A 17,358-nucleotide genomic window follows, 5' to 3' on the forward strand; every position below is an offset into this window, starting at 1 on the left:
AAAAAAATAAAAAGTTGTACTTAAAGTATTTTAGATAATAAAGTAAGTAAAAAAAATAAATAATAATTTCAAAATTTTTTGAATAAAACGAGTGGTCAAACAGTGCAAAGCAAAAACTCAAAATCCCTTATATTATGGGACGGAGGGAGTAGTATATAATATCACGTGTCTATTCATGTGGTTTCTAACATTTCTGCTCCTTGCATTATTGCTACTCCCTTTTCTCGTTGAAACCTTTCATCTTTTAGGAAAAAAGAAAGACATAATACAAACACAAAAAGCTTTTTTATATAAACACACGCACTTATATGAATACACCGTATGAGCACATCCTTTGGAACTTTGATCACTAAAAATTCTCCATGTTTAAGTGAATAATAAAGAAAATACTAATGCTTTTATATTTTTAAGGATATAATGCACTTCGATAATACAATGTTGTTATAATTACTTACTATTTTTATTTTTGCAAAAAATATTAAAATTAAAATATGAACGGTGCCAATCAATGACGGACCCAAACCTTGGTCCACCTGGGCATGGCCCAAAGCCCGGTGGTTAAAGGCCATGGTACCGCATATAAATTCACCATGTATTCGATATATCATATATGGGCTACCCTGGGACCTACCCAAATTCTAGGTCCGTCCCTCATGCAAGTGCCAAATGGAGTATATAGGCCTGGTTTAGTTGGCAAAAATTTTTAGTTTGGGTGTTACATTAGATATACTATCACACTTTTGAAGTATTAAGGATTCCGAGTATTAAACGTTGTCTAATAACAAAACAAATTACAGATTCCGCCTGGAGACTGCGAGACGAATTTATTAAGCCTAATTAATCCGCCATTAGCAAATATTTACTGTAGCACCACATTGTCAAATCATGTCGCAATTAGGCTTAAAAGATTCGTCTCGCAATTTACACGCAAATTGTGTAATTGGTATTTTTTTATCCACATTTAATATTTCATGCATGTGTCCAAACATTCGATGTGATAGGTGAAACGTTTTTGTTTTGGGAGCTAAACATGGCCTTAGAAGGAACGTAGCAAGAGGCCCCCTCCCCTCAAATCCCAAACCAATTCAAAAATTAGGTCTGTAAAAATGTAAAAGAAAATATACAACATCTGATGCACTTTTTAAAAAATATTTGTGTGTATAGACTTTATAGGTAAAGATATATATTATGAACTTTGTACGTATAATCTTTATGTATAGAAACATCAATAATAGAAAGTTATTTGAATTAGAATTTGAATAAGCTAAATCAACTTTCGACTAAAGACAACCAATCAACCATGCAATTTGAGATCTTTGGTCTTATTAGGGGCAACTACCACTATTTGGCTTTGCAGAAATGATGTGGTTTTTGAAAGGAAAAATATATCTTCTCCTTTTCAGGTTATTTTTTTTATTACACATTGGCTCCGTCCATGGGTTATCCTCCAGAAGGTCAATTTGCGGAGTACTATCATTGCGGCTTGTCAATATTTGAAACTAGTGACCATGGAGTTTTCTACTCCGGCACATGGGTAGCGTTCTAGGCTATGGATAGAGGGCTCCTGAAGTTCTTTTTGTTCCTACTATTTTGGATGATGAGTTTATCTTTTGTTTCTTTCTTATTGGTTGTGTGCACTCTTTAGGTGCAGAAGCCGAAGGTGCTCTTAGAATAATTGTCTTGGTGAAATTTACTGAGATTAATAAATCTTTCATTATCTAAAAATCAACTTTCGACCTATAAACTTTGAGTATATAAACTTTAGGGTTATAATTAGTAAATGTATAAACTTTAGATATATAAACTTATCCGGAAAAAGAAAAACCATATTGTGCCAGAAAGGGTAAACTGTGAAAAAGAAAAAGAAAACAATCCCATGGAGTGACTGACAGCTCATTAACACTTTTGGGAAGTACGAGGTTGTTGCGTTGATGTCTAAATCAACATTATTTAATTTTGGTAGTACCAAATTTTAGCATTGCAATATTCAATATGGTTAAGATGTGTAAGATATATTTAGTTTGTCACTTTTACTAGGTTTTTGTTAGAGTAATATTCTAAAATTACTAGAGTAGAGTAATAAAAGTAATTTTGAATGTTTATATCATTACCTTGTCAAAATTTGATAGGGTTAATTTTGCCAAAGTGAACATCCCATACATAACAGAAAATCCATAAACTATGGAGACACATTGACATCATGAATGAATATCAATAAACCACGACGGTCCATCATACATGACCCATAAAAAAAATTTCTGCTCTTTATTCTTTGACTAGTGAATAACTGAATACTCCTATATACCTTTGCTCTTCGCTACAGGCTACACGCAGCACCGGCGCTCTGACATCACCATGCTGTTTACTTTTAACATCGATCGTGTTGTAATCCGTTGGTACCAATAACATTGCTCATTACACAACAAAAACACACCCTTAATCCTACCTTTTAATTGTATCCCCCCTACCGTTCTGGTTACATATAATACAGGTTTAATTTGCTTTTCGCAAGCAGCAATGGGAACTACTTTAGATGTCCAAAACTGCCACAGTTCCTCCCTGCTTCGCCATCTATTGGTACCAGTTTTTACTACCTCGAATGCAATTACTCTCACTGTAATAAAAAAATGACTTAATGAACCGTGAGATAGCAATACCTCTCACTTTGCACCGAAGCATCTTCCTTTGGTGCTTGGTGTTAGAAAGAACGAAAGAAAGTTCTTCCTTGGCCATATCCTTCTGAAATTTAGGATCGTGGAGGAGTAAAAGTCGGAATCCGAGAAAGTTCTCTGGTCATCTTCACCGAATTAAGCTGTCAACAAAAAGAAGAAGATATTAGCTTCCAACTCGGGTTATAGTTGAAATTAGGATCAGTAGACGTTGATTCTGTAATAAGCATACTTAGTTAGATACCCCTATATTCATAAATATAAGGGATTTTGAATACTGTGAAGTACTGCTTTCCCAATCTAGTATCTAACCACTGTATTTATTGCTTATTGATAGTTAGTCCTGCTCTATAATATACTTTTAAAATATACGGGATTTTATGATCCCTTGATAATATTTTATTTACTTTTATACTAGTTTACTCTTTATCAGTTTATTCTCCTAACTACTGCGCAGTTTACTTTCGAAAATGCTCACACCCGGGCGACCGGCAGGGGTGGAGAAAAATCGGACGCTGCTTTTGTACCTACCACTATATGTCTGCATGCAAAGAATCTTTTCCCCCGTACTCCCATCTTTCATTCCTTCAAAAGATTTTTTCTCTTAAACTATTAATCTAATCTACGATATGATTGCACCACTAAATTCGTTACAATTAATCTTTACAACAAGACCATACATGATTATATTTCGATAAAAAATATTTTAGTTTTTTTATTGATTTTTTTAATGTTGCATATGGTCTCTTTTGATGTTTCAACTGGTAGTTTTACAATGTTTCAGCTAGTGTACTCATGATGTTTCACTATATACGGATCAAATGTTGCAGTGGATTTTGATATTATGGAACACACCGTTGCAACAAATCACCCACATATTTTAGAAACTCTCTATTAAGGGAATTTAGTTTATTTTTTGTTTCACTATGTATAGATCTAATGTTGCAGTGAACGAAACACTCCATTGCAACAAAAAACCCACATATTTTCGAAACCCCCTATTAAGAGAATTTGGTTTATTTTTTGTTCCACCGAAAAATATTTCACCTAGTGTACTACCAATGTTTCACTGTGTACAGATCTAATGTTGTAGTGAACTGAAACATTCTTTCGCTATTTACTGAAACATTGTTTTTATATAAGGTGAAACAACATCCGATTTAAACTAGTGAAACATTTTCGATCTACTTAGTGAAACAATTCCGATATACTTGGTGGAACATCATACAACATTTAAAAATAATTCAATAATAAGCTATTTTTTTTCGTCGGAATATATCCATGTGCGGTCTTGTTTTGAAGATTTAATTGCAACGAATTTAATGGTGCAATTGGATCATGATTTGGATAAGTAATTTAGGAGAAAAATCAGTTTAAAATAGTTTTGCACGTAAATCGGGCGCTGACGCCATGCTGACATCAGCACCTGATTTTGCTCCCAAGCCCATCGGCCTGATGGGCGTCCGAGCCGTAGGTTCGTCCGTTTACTTTTATACATGATTTTTTTTTTAAAATTCCTTAACTTTTTATAAAAAGATGTCATAATCTCTTCTATTATGGGATAATGAAGAGAGTATATGCTGACGTCAGCGCCCGATTTTGCTCCCAGCCCATCGGGCTAATGGGCGCCCGAGCCGTAGGTTCGTCCGTTTACTTTTATACATGATTTTTTTTTAAAATTCCTTAACTTTTTATAAAAAGATGTCATAATCTCTTGTATTATGGGATGATGAAGAGAGTATATTGCTAAACGTGATCTTTTCTAAGCAAATAAATTCCTACGGGTATCAAGGCAACTTTACCGTGATTTTAAAATTCTGCTAAACAATCTCAAGGTTTGTTTGGGGAGCTTAAGATTCTAAAAAACAGCTGGTTGGTAGCCAGCTTCTGAGAATCCGGAAAAACTGACTTTTGTAGCTTCTGGCTTCTAGTTCATTTTCTGGATTTTACGACTATAACTTCTTAGAATCTGGATCAAAGTTAGATTGTTTGAGGAAGCTTCTGATTCCTAGGAAAATCTGCAGCAGCTACAAGCTCTCCAAAATAGGCCTCAATCTAAATGGCTTTTTTTTTTTTGGGGGGGGGGGGGGGGGGGGGGGGGGGGGGGGGGGGCAGGGGAAATAACCCCATCGCTGGATATGAGTCGGTACCTGTATCAGCCTCTCGTCACGGAAACTCTTGGTCCTGTGCTTCAGTTCACCACGATTAGTCGTGAATTCATCCAATATCTCAGAAGCATATTCAGGGCTGGCATCGCTGCAGCGCGAAACGGAAGCATCTTCGTCCTGTGTAAAGAGCCAAAGCCAGAAGATTCAGATCATCTTAGAAAGCAGTTAAGACTTTAAGAGTGATGGCTAAAGCCTACTAGAGGTAGGAAAATTGCCAAACTACACATGCGTAAGGCTATACTGTTCGTCTATTCCAATAATTTAACATTTTGGTTGCATTAAACTAAAATACTCAATATGGTCCAAAAGAAAAAAAAAAGGCTATGTATTAGAAAGACGTGCAAAGAACCTAGCAGACCAAAAGGCATTCTAAATTCAGTCAAAGATGTAGGAAAATTGCCAAACCACACATATGCATAAGGCTATACTGTTCGAGTAATTTAATATTTTGACTGCATTAAACTATAATACTCGATTTGGTCAAAAAAAAGGAATGGTATGTATTAGAAAGACGTGAAAAGAACCTAGCAGACCAAAAAGGATTTTAAATTTCAGTCAAATATATGAGCTACTAGAGTTTAAGTGCTCCGCAGTCAAATATATGTGGGAAAAATAATGTGCAAAAAGAAAAAAAAAAGAAAGAGGACAAAGAATTCATACCGTAGACGGATCACGCCGCACTCCCTCAAGTTCTTCGTACTCAGCTGCATCCAATTCCCACAGGTGGCGTGGATCGAAGAATTTCGGGAGGATATACTGTCTAATGACAATGAGAAAGAAGAACAGCAGTGGGAAGAGGATTCCAGCTACTGGTATCCATGTCATCCCCCAGACGATCAAGAGATAAACCAGCTGGAAAATAGTGAAGGCAGATATTTTCTTGATAGGTACTGACTCCATGAAGGATGCATGAGCGCCTTCCAGAAGCCTGTCCAATTTATCAAGAACAAATAATAATTAGTACTGAAACTTATGTTCCTGCACTCAAAACTGGCTTAGCAAGAACTAAACACACATAGCAAGAACTAAACACGCATAGCATGCTGACAAGAAATGAATAGACAAGTTCTACGATCCTTGGGAGGTTTTAGAGGCACCATTAAATAATACATTTTGACAGTATTTGGTATCTCCCAAGTTATAGTAACACTCCCCCTCGTATCTTTAAGGGCCTGTTTACTTTGATGCCATTTTCAACCATACTATTTTAAAGTTGTCAAAATTTTGGCTATGTTTAGTTTGTCGCCAAATTTAGTAAATACATAAGAAATCCTATCAATATTTTGACAATATTAACATCTTGCTAAAATTTTGGCATTCGGTAAGATTTATTTTGGCTACAATCTAAACATGCCCTAAAGTTTTTAAAAGGGCTCGTCTGAATAGATACAGAACGCAGCTAGATGAGGGCTTACTTGTAGCGCCGTTGAGGTGAAATGAACAGAAGTTGTGTCCTCTCCCAGAACTGGTTTCCCGGAACGCTGTCAATGGACATATAAGCAAAGTAACCCCAAAGGACTGATGTTGGTATCTTCTGAATGATTGGCATGACTCCAACACAACCAGCGATCAACAGGGACTGCAACAGATTGCTCACTCTCTGCTCATTCACCCGGACAGGCAAGTAAGCTTCTATATGCTTTTCAGGATCAAATACCTCAGACACCCTCCCTGCTCCATTTCCCTCTGGAATAACTGCATCCTTCAATTCCTTCAGCTCTTTGCGTACAGATTTGGCCTGCAGGGTATTAACAGAGATTTTTTTTAGGAAAATATTAACAGAGATTTTTACTGCATGGGGCTAAGTGGTGCATTTATTTTGTCTTGCAGACAGAACGGAATGAATGATTATATTGTTTCTTCGAATAACTTAATAAAATCTAACAGAGATACTATTTTATTAGGACAATAATCTCACTGATGACGCTGGTAGTTACTAATTAAAATGTTCACAAGGGGAAAAGGCCCTCTTTGAAAAAACGAAGCGGATATGATTAATCAAGCAGTATGAAGCAACAGTATAATTAGTATTGTACTGAGGAATGAATATATTCTGGTGTATACTGTATACTTTATACTCACATTGGATTTATCATCCATTTTGATAAAAACTTCTTGCATCTTTCCATAAACTTCTGAACTGCTAGCATTGTTCATCATACCCTCCTTGGCAGTTTGGACCATCTTTTTGCGAAGCAACTAATCAAAAGAAATAGAGATAGCACTTGAGCAAAGGCAAACTGAATAGCATAAACAGAAATACGTAAGGAGTATAAACACGTCAAAATCACTAACCTGCCCCTTGAGGACGGCAAGGCTTCTAGTGTGCATGGGGGACTGGGGAAGTACTCCATTAGATGGAGGGATGCCAATAAGACCACAAATCAAGACCTGCATGGCATTTGTATCCTATTGAGAAAAAAGCCATTTCTATAGCAAAGTTTGTAAGATCGTGTATACATGTCTCAACAACTTCCACTTATCACCAATTATTTTATATTTTTGTGTTCCCATAAGCAGTAGGAATCAAAGGATTGCATCCTTACTGCAAAATAAGAAAATGTATGCTACAGAGGCAACTACAAATGGCAAATCATACCATAAAGCTGAGGACCAAAATGTCATAATGGTAAGCCGATGGGTTTTTCAAATTAAACTCCTTCTGCTGAGCCAGTTGTGAAGCTACACTATGATCAAAGAAATAGAGCCCGGCAACCATTACAGCAGGCACAATAGCCAAAAATATGTATGGTGGAGGGACAGAAAACAAATCCTGCAAAATCAATAGCGAAAAGCACATCAAAATTCCAACATCGAATATATCTACATTTTACATTAGATCCTGGAATCAAAATAAACTGCATCACAACCTTTGCTACTGTCCAATGCTGCAATGACTTTGGTTCCCAAGGAAGTGGGGTGAAGAGCCTCCTAGGAACCCCTGAAGGGATCTTGCTTGGCAATGAATACGACAAAGCTGTCCAGACTACAACCATGAGTGGAACGCCATAGTCAGCAATGAAGCTTCTTTGCCACCCTGCAGGTTATTAGCTGGCGTATGAGTAGTTGATATTTGGAGACTGAGATAAAAAAAAAAAATTAAGGTACTTATGACAAACCAGTGCCGTATAGCGATGATCTTGCACTCCTGCTACGTATTGCTGTGTATAGCAGGCCCATTGAAAAGATAATTCCAAGCAGACCATTAACATAAGCCCATTGGAATTGGTATATCGGTAGACTGTGGTCTTTACCCTCGGGCACACTGAATTCACCCAACATCCCCTGCAGAACAAAGACCATGTAGTAACAGTAAACTAAATTAGAGCACACTTTATATGTTATTAACGGTAAGAAAACAAATGACGAATACCTTGACTGCTTCCTGCATGAACAAAATCGTAATCAACATTCCAAATAGTTCTCCAGCAAACCTTGTAAATCTGTTTATAACGACTGCAGCATTAAACATTGCCATGAGGAATAGCATGAAGGCAGTCCAGATGCAAACCCTATCAGTGGCCAAAGAAAAGTGAGAAATGCAGATAACATTTAGTATAACCAAAAAGAAAACTGAAGGAAGGATTGTTATATTTATCAGCCCTTACCATCCAGCCCATGGCAGAAATAGTCTTTCTCCGAGGTTTGGGTGATTTTTGGCAAAATTGTAGATATAAGTGTACATGATTATAGTTGGCTCCGCAACTCCTACAATCAACAGTGGTTGCCCGCCCAATATTGAATGTATGATGCCGCATATAGCGGTTGATGCTAATGTCTCAACTGTGGTCAGTGCACCATCTGAACATGAACAATTCAGATGTCAGAAACTGCGTATAAACTCTGAAGGAGCCACAGTTATCCGTTTGATTGTTCCTTGACTCCGACCAATAGAGAAAGGAAACTGTTATTACTTTCTATTGTCCCCCCGTTTTGAAAGAAGAGTTAATAACTTGTTTCCCTTTTTCCAACTCAAATATTACGGAGAGCTAAAGTATGTAGAACATCGTGTCAATAACTAGGAATGGCGAAGCTCATAGCTGATGTAAGTACAAGGAAGACAATCCAACCTGTATCATTACTCAATTGTTCCCCAAAGGCAACAACAGGTAGTGCAGATGCAAAGAAGATATACAATGTAGGTGCCAATATCCTGAAATAACATAATCAATACAGCAGCCAGAATTAAGAACAAACATGCAAAAATTAACATTGGAAATGTTCGATTACACAAACCTGAATCCAGTACGGAACCCATCTATCCAATCTTGTTTGTAGCAAGATAATCTTCCTTTGAAATCATTAACCACTCCCTCAAATGGGGCTTTCACAGTTCCCGTCATCTGAAATAACTGAGCTAATAAAAATAAATTTCTCGGTGTTGGAATTGCCGGTGTGGGCAATTAAAGCAATTGAAAAGAAATGCCGCGGTTTCTTGTGAAAGGGGGATGAGGATGCACCGGGTGGATGCAGCCTAGTTGCTTGGGATAAGCTCTGTCTGCCGATCGAAAATGGCGGGTTGGGCATCATCAATCTTGGCAGAATGGGCATTGCCCTTCGGACGCGGTGGCTTTGGCTGCGGCGTGCCCAGCTGGAGCGCCACTGGGTGTCCTTCACGTCGCCGCAAGATAGGAAAGCCGAACATTGTCTAGCGGCCGGATGCAGGATAGTGCTGGGCGACGGGAAGAGTTCCTTCTTCTGGACAGATGACTGGCTCCCAGATGGGGGGTCGATCCTGAACTGAGCCCCAATCCTGTGTTCCTTTGTTAAAAACAGAGGCAGAACGGTTCATTTGGCGCTGCAGGATGATGCCTGGACCGGCGACATCAGGGGAGGTCTCTCGCTGCAAGCGATGTTTGAATACCTCCAAATCTGGGACCTTGTTGCCACCGTTTCCTTGAACCCGACTCAGCCTGATTTGTTTTCTTGGAAGCCTGCCGCAGATGGTGGTTTCTCAGTAAAATCAGCCTATTCACTCCTCTGCGCTGGGAAGACACGCTTGGCGGTTGGGAAGCTGATTTGGAAGTCTCGCGCGCCGGCCCATTGCAAGTTCTTCATGTTCCTTGCCATGCGTGGAGCATGCCTGATGGCGGACAACCTCCAGCGGCGAGGATGGCACTTGGCTCCATACTGTCACCTTTGCGGGAAGGATGCTGAATCATGTGCCCATATCTTCCACGCTTGCGAGTACACGAGGGCAGTTTGGACGAGAATCAGGAGTCGCCTGGGACTCTCCTGTGTTTCCCCCACGGAAGACATGTTGGATTGGTGGTGTGAAGCACGCAAATCAGTTCACAAGACGGATCGGGGGACCTTTGATGCTGGGGTTATCTTGGTAACATGGATAGTCTGGAAGGAAAGGAATGCGCGTGTGTTTGATGGACGAGCTACTTCAGCGGTTCACCTTTGTGCCACAATTGTCGACGAATGGGAAACATGGAAGGCTGCCGGGCTACTGAGCGCAATCGCTGGCGGTTAATTTGCTGAGGTTTTAGCAGCTGTGCTTGTTTGTTGTCTTTATTGTTGTGAAGTTTTTTCTGTAACCTAAGCCTTTTCTGGTTTAGGGGCTGCTGTAAAACTCTCTCCTTCTTAATGCAAAACTTGGCCGGTTATCTTTGCCGGCCCGGCGAAAAAAATAAAAATAAATTTTGTACTCACAAAGACATGCCCCATGCATGGGGTTTACGAATAAGTGCATGTAGGATTTCACAAGCCAACTGTGGGCTAAAAGAATGGATCAGACAGGGGTACTACATAAATTTTAGTTTCACAACATCAGACTTGGTTTATGAAAGAATGAAACAGAACTTTCAAACTTGGGAAGGACGGTCCAGCTGTTTGGTGTTTGCCTATTTTTTATGCTATAAGTAGCAAATTGGACATGAACCATTGCATGCCATCATTTGGCTCTTTCATTTTCCCCTTCCTAACCAGATGCTATTTTTAGCTTTACATTTCTATGCATAGTAGGAGCATAGTTTTCATGAATAAGTTGACAGCTGCAAATACTAAGGCCCAGTTTAGTTCCCAAAAATTTTTGCTTTGGGGTGTCACATCGGATATATGGACACACATTTGAAGTATTAAACGTAGTTTAATAACAAAACAAATTACAGATTCTGCCAGGAAACTGCGAGACGAATTTATTAAGCCTAATTAATCCATCGTTAGCAAATGTTTACTGTAGCACCACATTGTTAAATCATGGCGCAATTAGGTTTAAAAGATTCGTCTCGCAATTTCCGTCAGAACTGTGTAATTGGTTTTTATTTCCGTCCATATTTAATACTTCATGCATGTGTCCAAACATTTGATGTGATGGGTGAAAAGTTTTTGTTTTGGGAACTAAACAAGGCCTAAGAAAGAAGGCTTCAAGAAACAAAATAGGGATCACCAGCAGTCTGGCTCAAACAGGCTGTTATGTTAAATTTGGCAAATAGGCAGTGTCTCATAAACTGATTGTTACTTGGAACCACCCAAGAACAGAGGTGCTTGAGGAAATAGGTACAGGAGGGTCCCATTTGGAAAAAAAATGAGATATGATCTGGATATGTTCTGCATAAAGCAACAAATCAAAGTGTTCTACTTGTTTCGAACACGACACAAATAAAGGACTGCCAACTGTTGGGAATGCAGAAAGTTCCATCAAGAATTTACATTCTTCGTACTATCTTTCTCATTTGTGAGTGAATAAAAACCACTAGTACGTTTTTGAACCAGTTATAAACTTTTGAAATATGGTGCAAAAAGGAGTAACAGAAAAACAGTGATCAAACTTGCTTTCAAAAACATTATATCGCTGTTTGAGAAACAGCTGCACTGGATGTGTAGATGTCATAGTAGTAGTACAAGATTTATGACGCTTTTGAAGTGGGGGAAGAACGCAACTGCGCTCGTCAATGGATCATCACGTACCGATCCTACGGAACAATACAAACTGTAACCAATTAACTAGTCCGTATCTGCAAACACACAGCGAATCAGCTTAACGAAAAATCCTGCATCGATGATCAATCGATCGAATTGACAAGAGCAATCATGATGCACAACACGCAAATCAAGCGCCGCATCTTCCCCCAAACGCGTCCCCCCCGCACATCAAAGGGCTCCGAATCCCTGACGATCGAGAGCCGCACGGATGGCCAGGATCGATGGAGCGAAGCGGCGGCGGACGCTCATGAGCAAAATAACCAAATGCAGCCGGAATCGGAGCGCGCGTACGTACCAGGAGCGGCTAGGACGAGGAGGGAAGGCACAAACAATCAAGCGAAGTCCGCAGTCGGGCGGGCGGTGGATCGACGCGGCGGCGCGCAGCGACAATACCCAGCCTCCACCGCGAGCGACGCGCCGGCGGGCGGGGAAACCCTAGGCGTCGGCGGCCGGAGGGGACGGCGGCGAGCGGGTCGTCGTGGCTCTCTCTCTCTCTCTCCTCTCCGCCGGTGACGCCGGCATTTATAGGCGAGCAAATCGACGAGAGGAGGCGAGCTCAAGAGGGAGGAGGAGAAGAAGGGAGTCGGTGTGAGACTCTTCAGCGTGTGACTGACATGTGGGTCCGGCAGAAGGGGGGTTGGAGTGGGGCCCACTTGGCAGCCTGCGTTGCCGTGCGGACACGTAGCGAGGTGATGGGGGGAGGCGAGGGTGGCGCCGCGCCTCACGTCTCGCTTTCTCGGGCGATTCGAAAATTGAAACCGGGGAGAATCGTGGCCGTCCGTTTGATCGATCGGTCAGGATTCGTCCAGGCCCAATGGGCTACGGCTAGCTTTCTCTCTGGGCCTCCTCCCCTCGCACCTCCTCGAAGCCTCGACTGCTCCACGGCCGCCGCCGCCGCCGCCGCCGATCTCTGCTCCGGTGAGCGATGCCGAGGCTTCTCCTTCGCCGTCTCTGCGTACGCCACCGCCGCCGCCCAAAACCCCAAGCCCTCGCCGCCGCCGTCTCCAACGGGACCACCTCCGGTACGCGCCCTCCTCCATGCCGCCGCCGGTGGTTTTGGTTTCACCTCTCTTTCCTAATCCCTTCGCTTCTCCGTCTCTCTATGCGCAGCCATTGCGGAGGAGCTCACCGACGACCTCCTCGTCGAGATCCTCTCGCGCGTGCCCTACAAGTCGCTCTGCCGCCTCAAGTGCGTCTCCATGCGGTGGCGCCGCGTCATCTCCCACCCCGACCACCGCCGCCAGCTCCCGCGGCATCACCTCCAGCCCCTCGCCGGCTTCCTCTACGCCGACTACCGCGTACTAAACCGTTTCCAGATCGTCCCGGCGCTGGATCCCCCTCCCCTCATCGATCCCTCGTTTTCCTTCCTGCCCAAGTGTGATGATCTCCAGCTGGTGGACAGCTGCAATGGCCTCCTCCTCTGCCGCTGCTGGAATCAGCTCAACGAACACAGGACATTCAACTACGTGGTGTGCAGTCCTACCGCGAAGAAATTTGTCGTCTTCCCGGACTCCACCTGCTCCAAGAAGGTCCGGCCGTTTTTGGGGTTTGATCCGGCTGTCTCGTCTCACTTCCATGTGTTCGAGGTTGTGGAGGATTGGGATTATTATGATTGTGATGACGATGATCTGGAATGTGATGGCGTCGAAGATGTTGTCGGATTGAGGATCTACTCGTCCGAAACTGGAGTGTGGAGTGATGAGATTGATAATGGATGGAGCAACAGAATCAGGATTCGGCGTGATCAAAAGGGTGGTTCCAAGAGTGTTTTCTTCAATGGAATGCTGCATTTGGTCGCCATACAGCCTGTGGTGGCTGTGGTGGATGTGGAGGGGAAGAATTGGAGAACCATCCCTCTGGCACACAAGGATGGTTCTCCTTTGTGTGGTGCTCATCCTCCTTGTGCTTCTGGTCCAGAGGGATTCATTGCTCTGTCCCGGGACCTGCTGCACTTTGCAAGTACTGACAGCTATGGTGACTGGGAAATATCAGTGTGGGTTCTTGATGATTACTACGGCGGACAATGGACCTTGCAACACACGGTCAGCACTATGCGTCCATTTGAGCGGACGATGAGGAGGAGGATGAACCCTGATGACTGCACTCTTGTCTGGATCGAAGGACGTAAGATGTTTTTCATGTTTTATGACTATGTTCATTGTATACTCACGTCATATGAAATGGACAGTGGGGAAGTACGATGTCTAAGTCGTCCTCGGAGTTATTGCGAGCCACCATATCTTCCATATATTCCCTTGTTCTTGGAATCATTAGCAGATGGGCCCTAATAATCTACCGTACTGGATGGCAGCTCTACCTGTGTCAATCTTTTCCGATGATATGGGAACTAGATCACCAATTGCTACGAGGATTGAGCCACTTGGACTGCCACAGCATTGTCTTATCCATCAATAGCATGATATATATGCTTTTCTTTGTTTCTGAGATTGACACATTTCTAATGCTTTGTGAAACAGTACTATGTTCTTAAGTTGGATGGAGTATCAATATCAAAGTTCGGTGTGGTAAAAAAGGTTCTTGCTTCATGTTACTTTTGGTTGTGCTTGATTTCACTCCTGTAACCTGACTTTATGGTGCTAGTTATATGTGTGTACTCAGTGACTGCCATTTTCGGTCTAACTTTATGCCAGTATAGCTGTATGTGTTTATTTCTAGTCACTGTAAGTTTTGTCGTCAGACCTGATACCTGTTTGCACATCACAATGGATGTCTATATTGTTCCTTCCCTTACCTTATTTCTGGTTTTCGAGTTTATTTGAATTTCAACAATGCTAGAAATCTGATTACTTCTGTTTGATCTTTGTGAGATGGGAATTTATGCATCTTTTATCGGTACTGTCAACAAGGAAATGATCTGTTATAGTGAAGAGTGGCCACATTTTATTTTAGTTGGGAGTTTATGCATCCAATCCGAAGCCACTCCTTCAGCATTTTCAGAATCCAGAGAAGTCGTTAGCAAACTTTGAAGCTGAGGTTGGGTGGCATCAAATTCAGCCGTAAAAATTTTTGGCATTGGGATAGAAACCAATTGCGGCTTCTGCGCCACTCGCGCTGATTCGGGACAGAAGTTTCAGACACTGAAAGATCTGAATGACTGCACTAAACTCCACCCACCATTAGCTAATTTTATTCTGGTGAGGTAAATACATTCGTTTACACCTGAATAAAGATCGAAGCTTATCTCTGCTGATTGAACTTTGCATTCTGGATCGATCACCCATGGAAACTTGAGAATTGCACACCAGCGCGGAATAAATCCCCTCCAATCCCTCCCTCACAGGGATTAACCGAACAAGCCCTGAGGCCTTGTTCGTTTAATCCCCAAGAGAGAGGGAATGGAGGGGATTGAGGGGGAATAATTACACACCAGGTGTGGAACAAATCCGCTCCAAATCTCTCCCAATCCCCTCGTGGAAGGGATTAACCGTATATCCAACCTATAAGGAAGGGAGCCAAGGTCGACTTTTTCCAAGGCAAAGTATGCAGAAACGAGACAACTTCGTTCCAGACTTCCAGGCCCATAAAACAAAACCGGACCAAGGCCCAAATTCTACCGCATCGTGGCCCTCTTCGAGCAGCTCGTCGCTCCTTCTTCCTTCCCGCAACCCAGAAACCCTCGCCTCGCCTCGCCGCCGTCGACTCGACTCGAACCGGAGCGCCGGATCCAGCCCGCCGCCGTCCCTAGCTCCGCCGCCGCCGCCGCACTGTGGATTGGTTGAGGCGGATTCCAGGGATGGGCGCAGGGGGTGGATCCCGGCGCCGGCGGAGAAGCTCACCGACGACCTCCTCGTAGAGATCCTCTCGCGCGTGCCCTACAAGTCGCTCTGCCGATCCAAGTGCGTCTCCACGCGGTGGCGCCGCGTCATCTCCCACCCCGACCAACGGCGCCGACTGCCGCGGTATCACCTCGGCAACGACATTGTCGGCTACTTCTACAAGTCCAACACCTTCACCAACGTCACAGGGGAAGGCCGCCCTTTTGTTGACCCCTCGCTCCCCTTCCTGCCCAAGTGCGAGTTTCTCAACGTCGTCGATAGCTGCAATGGCCTCCTCCTGTGTCGCTGCTGGAGGCTCGCAGATCCACGGAGATTTGATTACCTAGTGGTTAATCCTGCCACTGAACATTGGGTCATCCTGCCTGATTCCGGCTGGTCTGACAAGGTGCAGACTGCTCGCTTGGGGTTCGATCCAACGGTCTCCTCCTCGCACTTTCATGTGTTTGAGTTTGTGGAGGACGGCGCTGCGGATGTCGATGGGAATGTTGATCGTGACGACTATGATGGGCATGTCAAAGGGGTGGAAATCTACTCATCTGTAACTGGAGAATGGAGTCACAAGGACAATGGTTGGAACTGGGAAATCAGGTTACGCGATGAATCGAATAGTGTGTTTTTTGATGGCGTGCTGCATTTGATCACTATTGAGGATGTGGTGGCAGCGGTCGATGTGGAGGGGAATACTTGGAGGATCATTCCTATGCCTCAAAGTCTAGTTGAGCCTTTCAATGGTATTGGTGAGGGATTCATTGTCCTGTCTCAGGGTTCTCTGTATTTTGTAAACAGCGATCACGATAAACCATATAAAGTATCAGTATGGGTTCTTGAGGACTACAGCAGTGAACAGTGGATCTGGAAGCACACTGTCAGCCATTTACATCTATTTCAAACCAAGAGACTCCTTTTTGGACATGACTACAAAGTTGTCTCAATTCATCCGGAACGGAATAACATTTTCTTGGTTTGGCCGCATAGCAAAATGCTCATGTCCTATGAATTGGATAGCAGAGAAGTGCATTTTATATGTGGCATCGGAGGTTGTGAGTGGGTGATGTACTATCTTCCTTACGTTCCCTTGTACTTAGAATCACTGGCAGATGGGCATTGATCATCGTACTTGCATAGGCGAACGCTTGGTTTGTTAACCTTAAATTATGACATTGGAGTTAGGACACCGATAAGATCAGCAGGAACTTGGCAGATCTTTCTGATGTTGTGCTACATTGTTGTAGGTGGTTGAGTGCGTTCTGCAACCTCACTTTCTGGGGCCAACTTTTCAGTAACTTGGAACTTAATTCGGATTTTGTAATAGTGATGTTGTATTTGATTGTTTGCGATGTTGAAAACCCTCTAGCACTTATTTATGCCAATATTTGTTGAGATTTCATATTACGTTATTTACTATTTTTTTTCCATTGGATCCCCTCCCCTGGTTATGCATAGTACAACTATTTTGTTCTGCTTTGCATGGGAATTTATATTAGTTCTGCTTTGCATGGGAGTTTATATTAATTCGTCATTGCTGAAATAATATGTACTAGTTGAGGAAGGGTACTCTTTTTATCAGATTGTCTAGAATATGTAGTATCAAAAGTTTGAAAAACTATGTTGGTTCCAATATTTGATGTATTGAATACTGACTCACATGAAAGATATTACCACAATCGTAGAACATGTTGGGAGCATACTTGTCTATAACTAATTATTCTTTTTCGTCACACACAAGTTGGCATTACTGTATTTCCCATATGCATATTTTAGCTTCAATGTAATGTTTCATGTGATAGCTGCTGA

At 42.4% G+C, this 17,358-nt stretch overlaps 3 protein-coding genes across 5 annotated transcripts; 2 read left to right on the plus strand and 1 right to left on the minus strand.

Annotated features, from left to right (window-relative positions):
* Positions 1–2,184: 2,184 nt before the first annotated feature.
* On the minus strand, positions 2,185–12,309 carry LOC4337963 (putative boron transporter 5). Of its 3 annotated transcripts, none has more exons than XM_015782395.3 (14): positions 12,063–12,309; positions 9,074–9,180; positions 8,908–8,990; positions 8,446–8,638; positions 8,211–8,349; positions 7,957–8,122; positions 7,708–7,874; positions 7,437–7,610; positions 7,133–7,228; positions 6,920–7,036; positions 6,253–6,575; positions 5,498–5,765; positions 4,820–4,954; positions 2,185–2,812 (listed from the first exon to the last, which is right to left on the minus strand). In XM_015782395.3, the coding sequence occupies exons 2-14, from the start codon at positions 9,178–9,180 to the stop codon at positions 2,747–2,749; spliced, it is 2,034 nt and encodes a 677-aa protein (XP_015637881.1). In that variant the 5' UTR covers positions 12,063–12,309; the 3' UTR covers positions 2,185–2,746. The 3 variants fall into 3 exon arrangements, with proteins under 3 accessions (XP_015637881.1, XP_015637879.1, XP_015637880.1); XM_015782393.3 differs by having other exon boundaries at positions 9,074–9,189; XM_015782394.3 differs by lacking the exon at positions 12,063–12,309 and adding an exon at positions 9,298–9,693 and having other exon boundaries at positions 9,074–9,189.
* Positions 12,310–12,631: 322 nt separating this feature from the next.
* LOC4337964 (F-box protein At5g07610) lies at positions 12,632–14,523 on the plus strand. Its single transcript, XM_015782398.3, has 2 exons — positions 12,632–12,789; positions 12,878–14,523. The coding sequence occupies exons 1-2, from the start codon at positions 12,693–12,695 to the stop codon at positions 14,053–14,055; spliced, it is 1,275 nt and encodes a 424-aa protein (XP_015637884.1). The 5' UTR covers positions 12,632–12,692; the 3' UTR covers positions 14,056–14,523.
* Positions 14,524–15,145: 622 nt separating this feature from the next.
* LOC4337965 (F-box protein At5g07610) lies at positions 15,146–16,951 on the plus strand. Its single transcript, XM_015783032.3, has one exon. It carries the CDS (start codon positions 15,269–15,271, stop codon positions 16,670–16,672), a length of 1,404 nt encoding a protein of 467 aa, XP_015638518.1. The 5' UTR covers positions 15,146–15,268; the 3' UTR covers positions 16,673–16,951.
* Positions 16,952–17,358: the final 407 nt, after the last annotated feature.

Source organism: Oryza sativa, chromosome 5 (assembly GCF_034140825.1).
Source record: "Oryza sativa Japonica Group chromosome 5, ASM3414082v1".
In the NCBI taxonomy this organism is placed as follows: domain Eukaryota; kingdom Viridiplantae; phylum Streptophyta; class Magnoliopsida; order Poales; family Poaceae; genus Oryza; species Oryza sativa.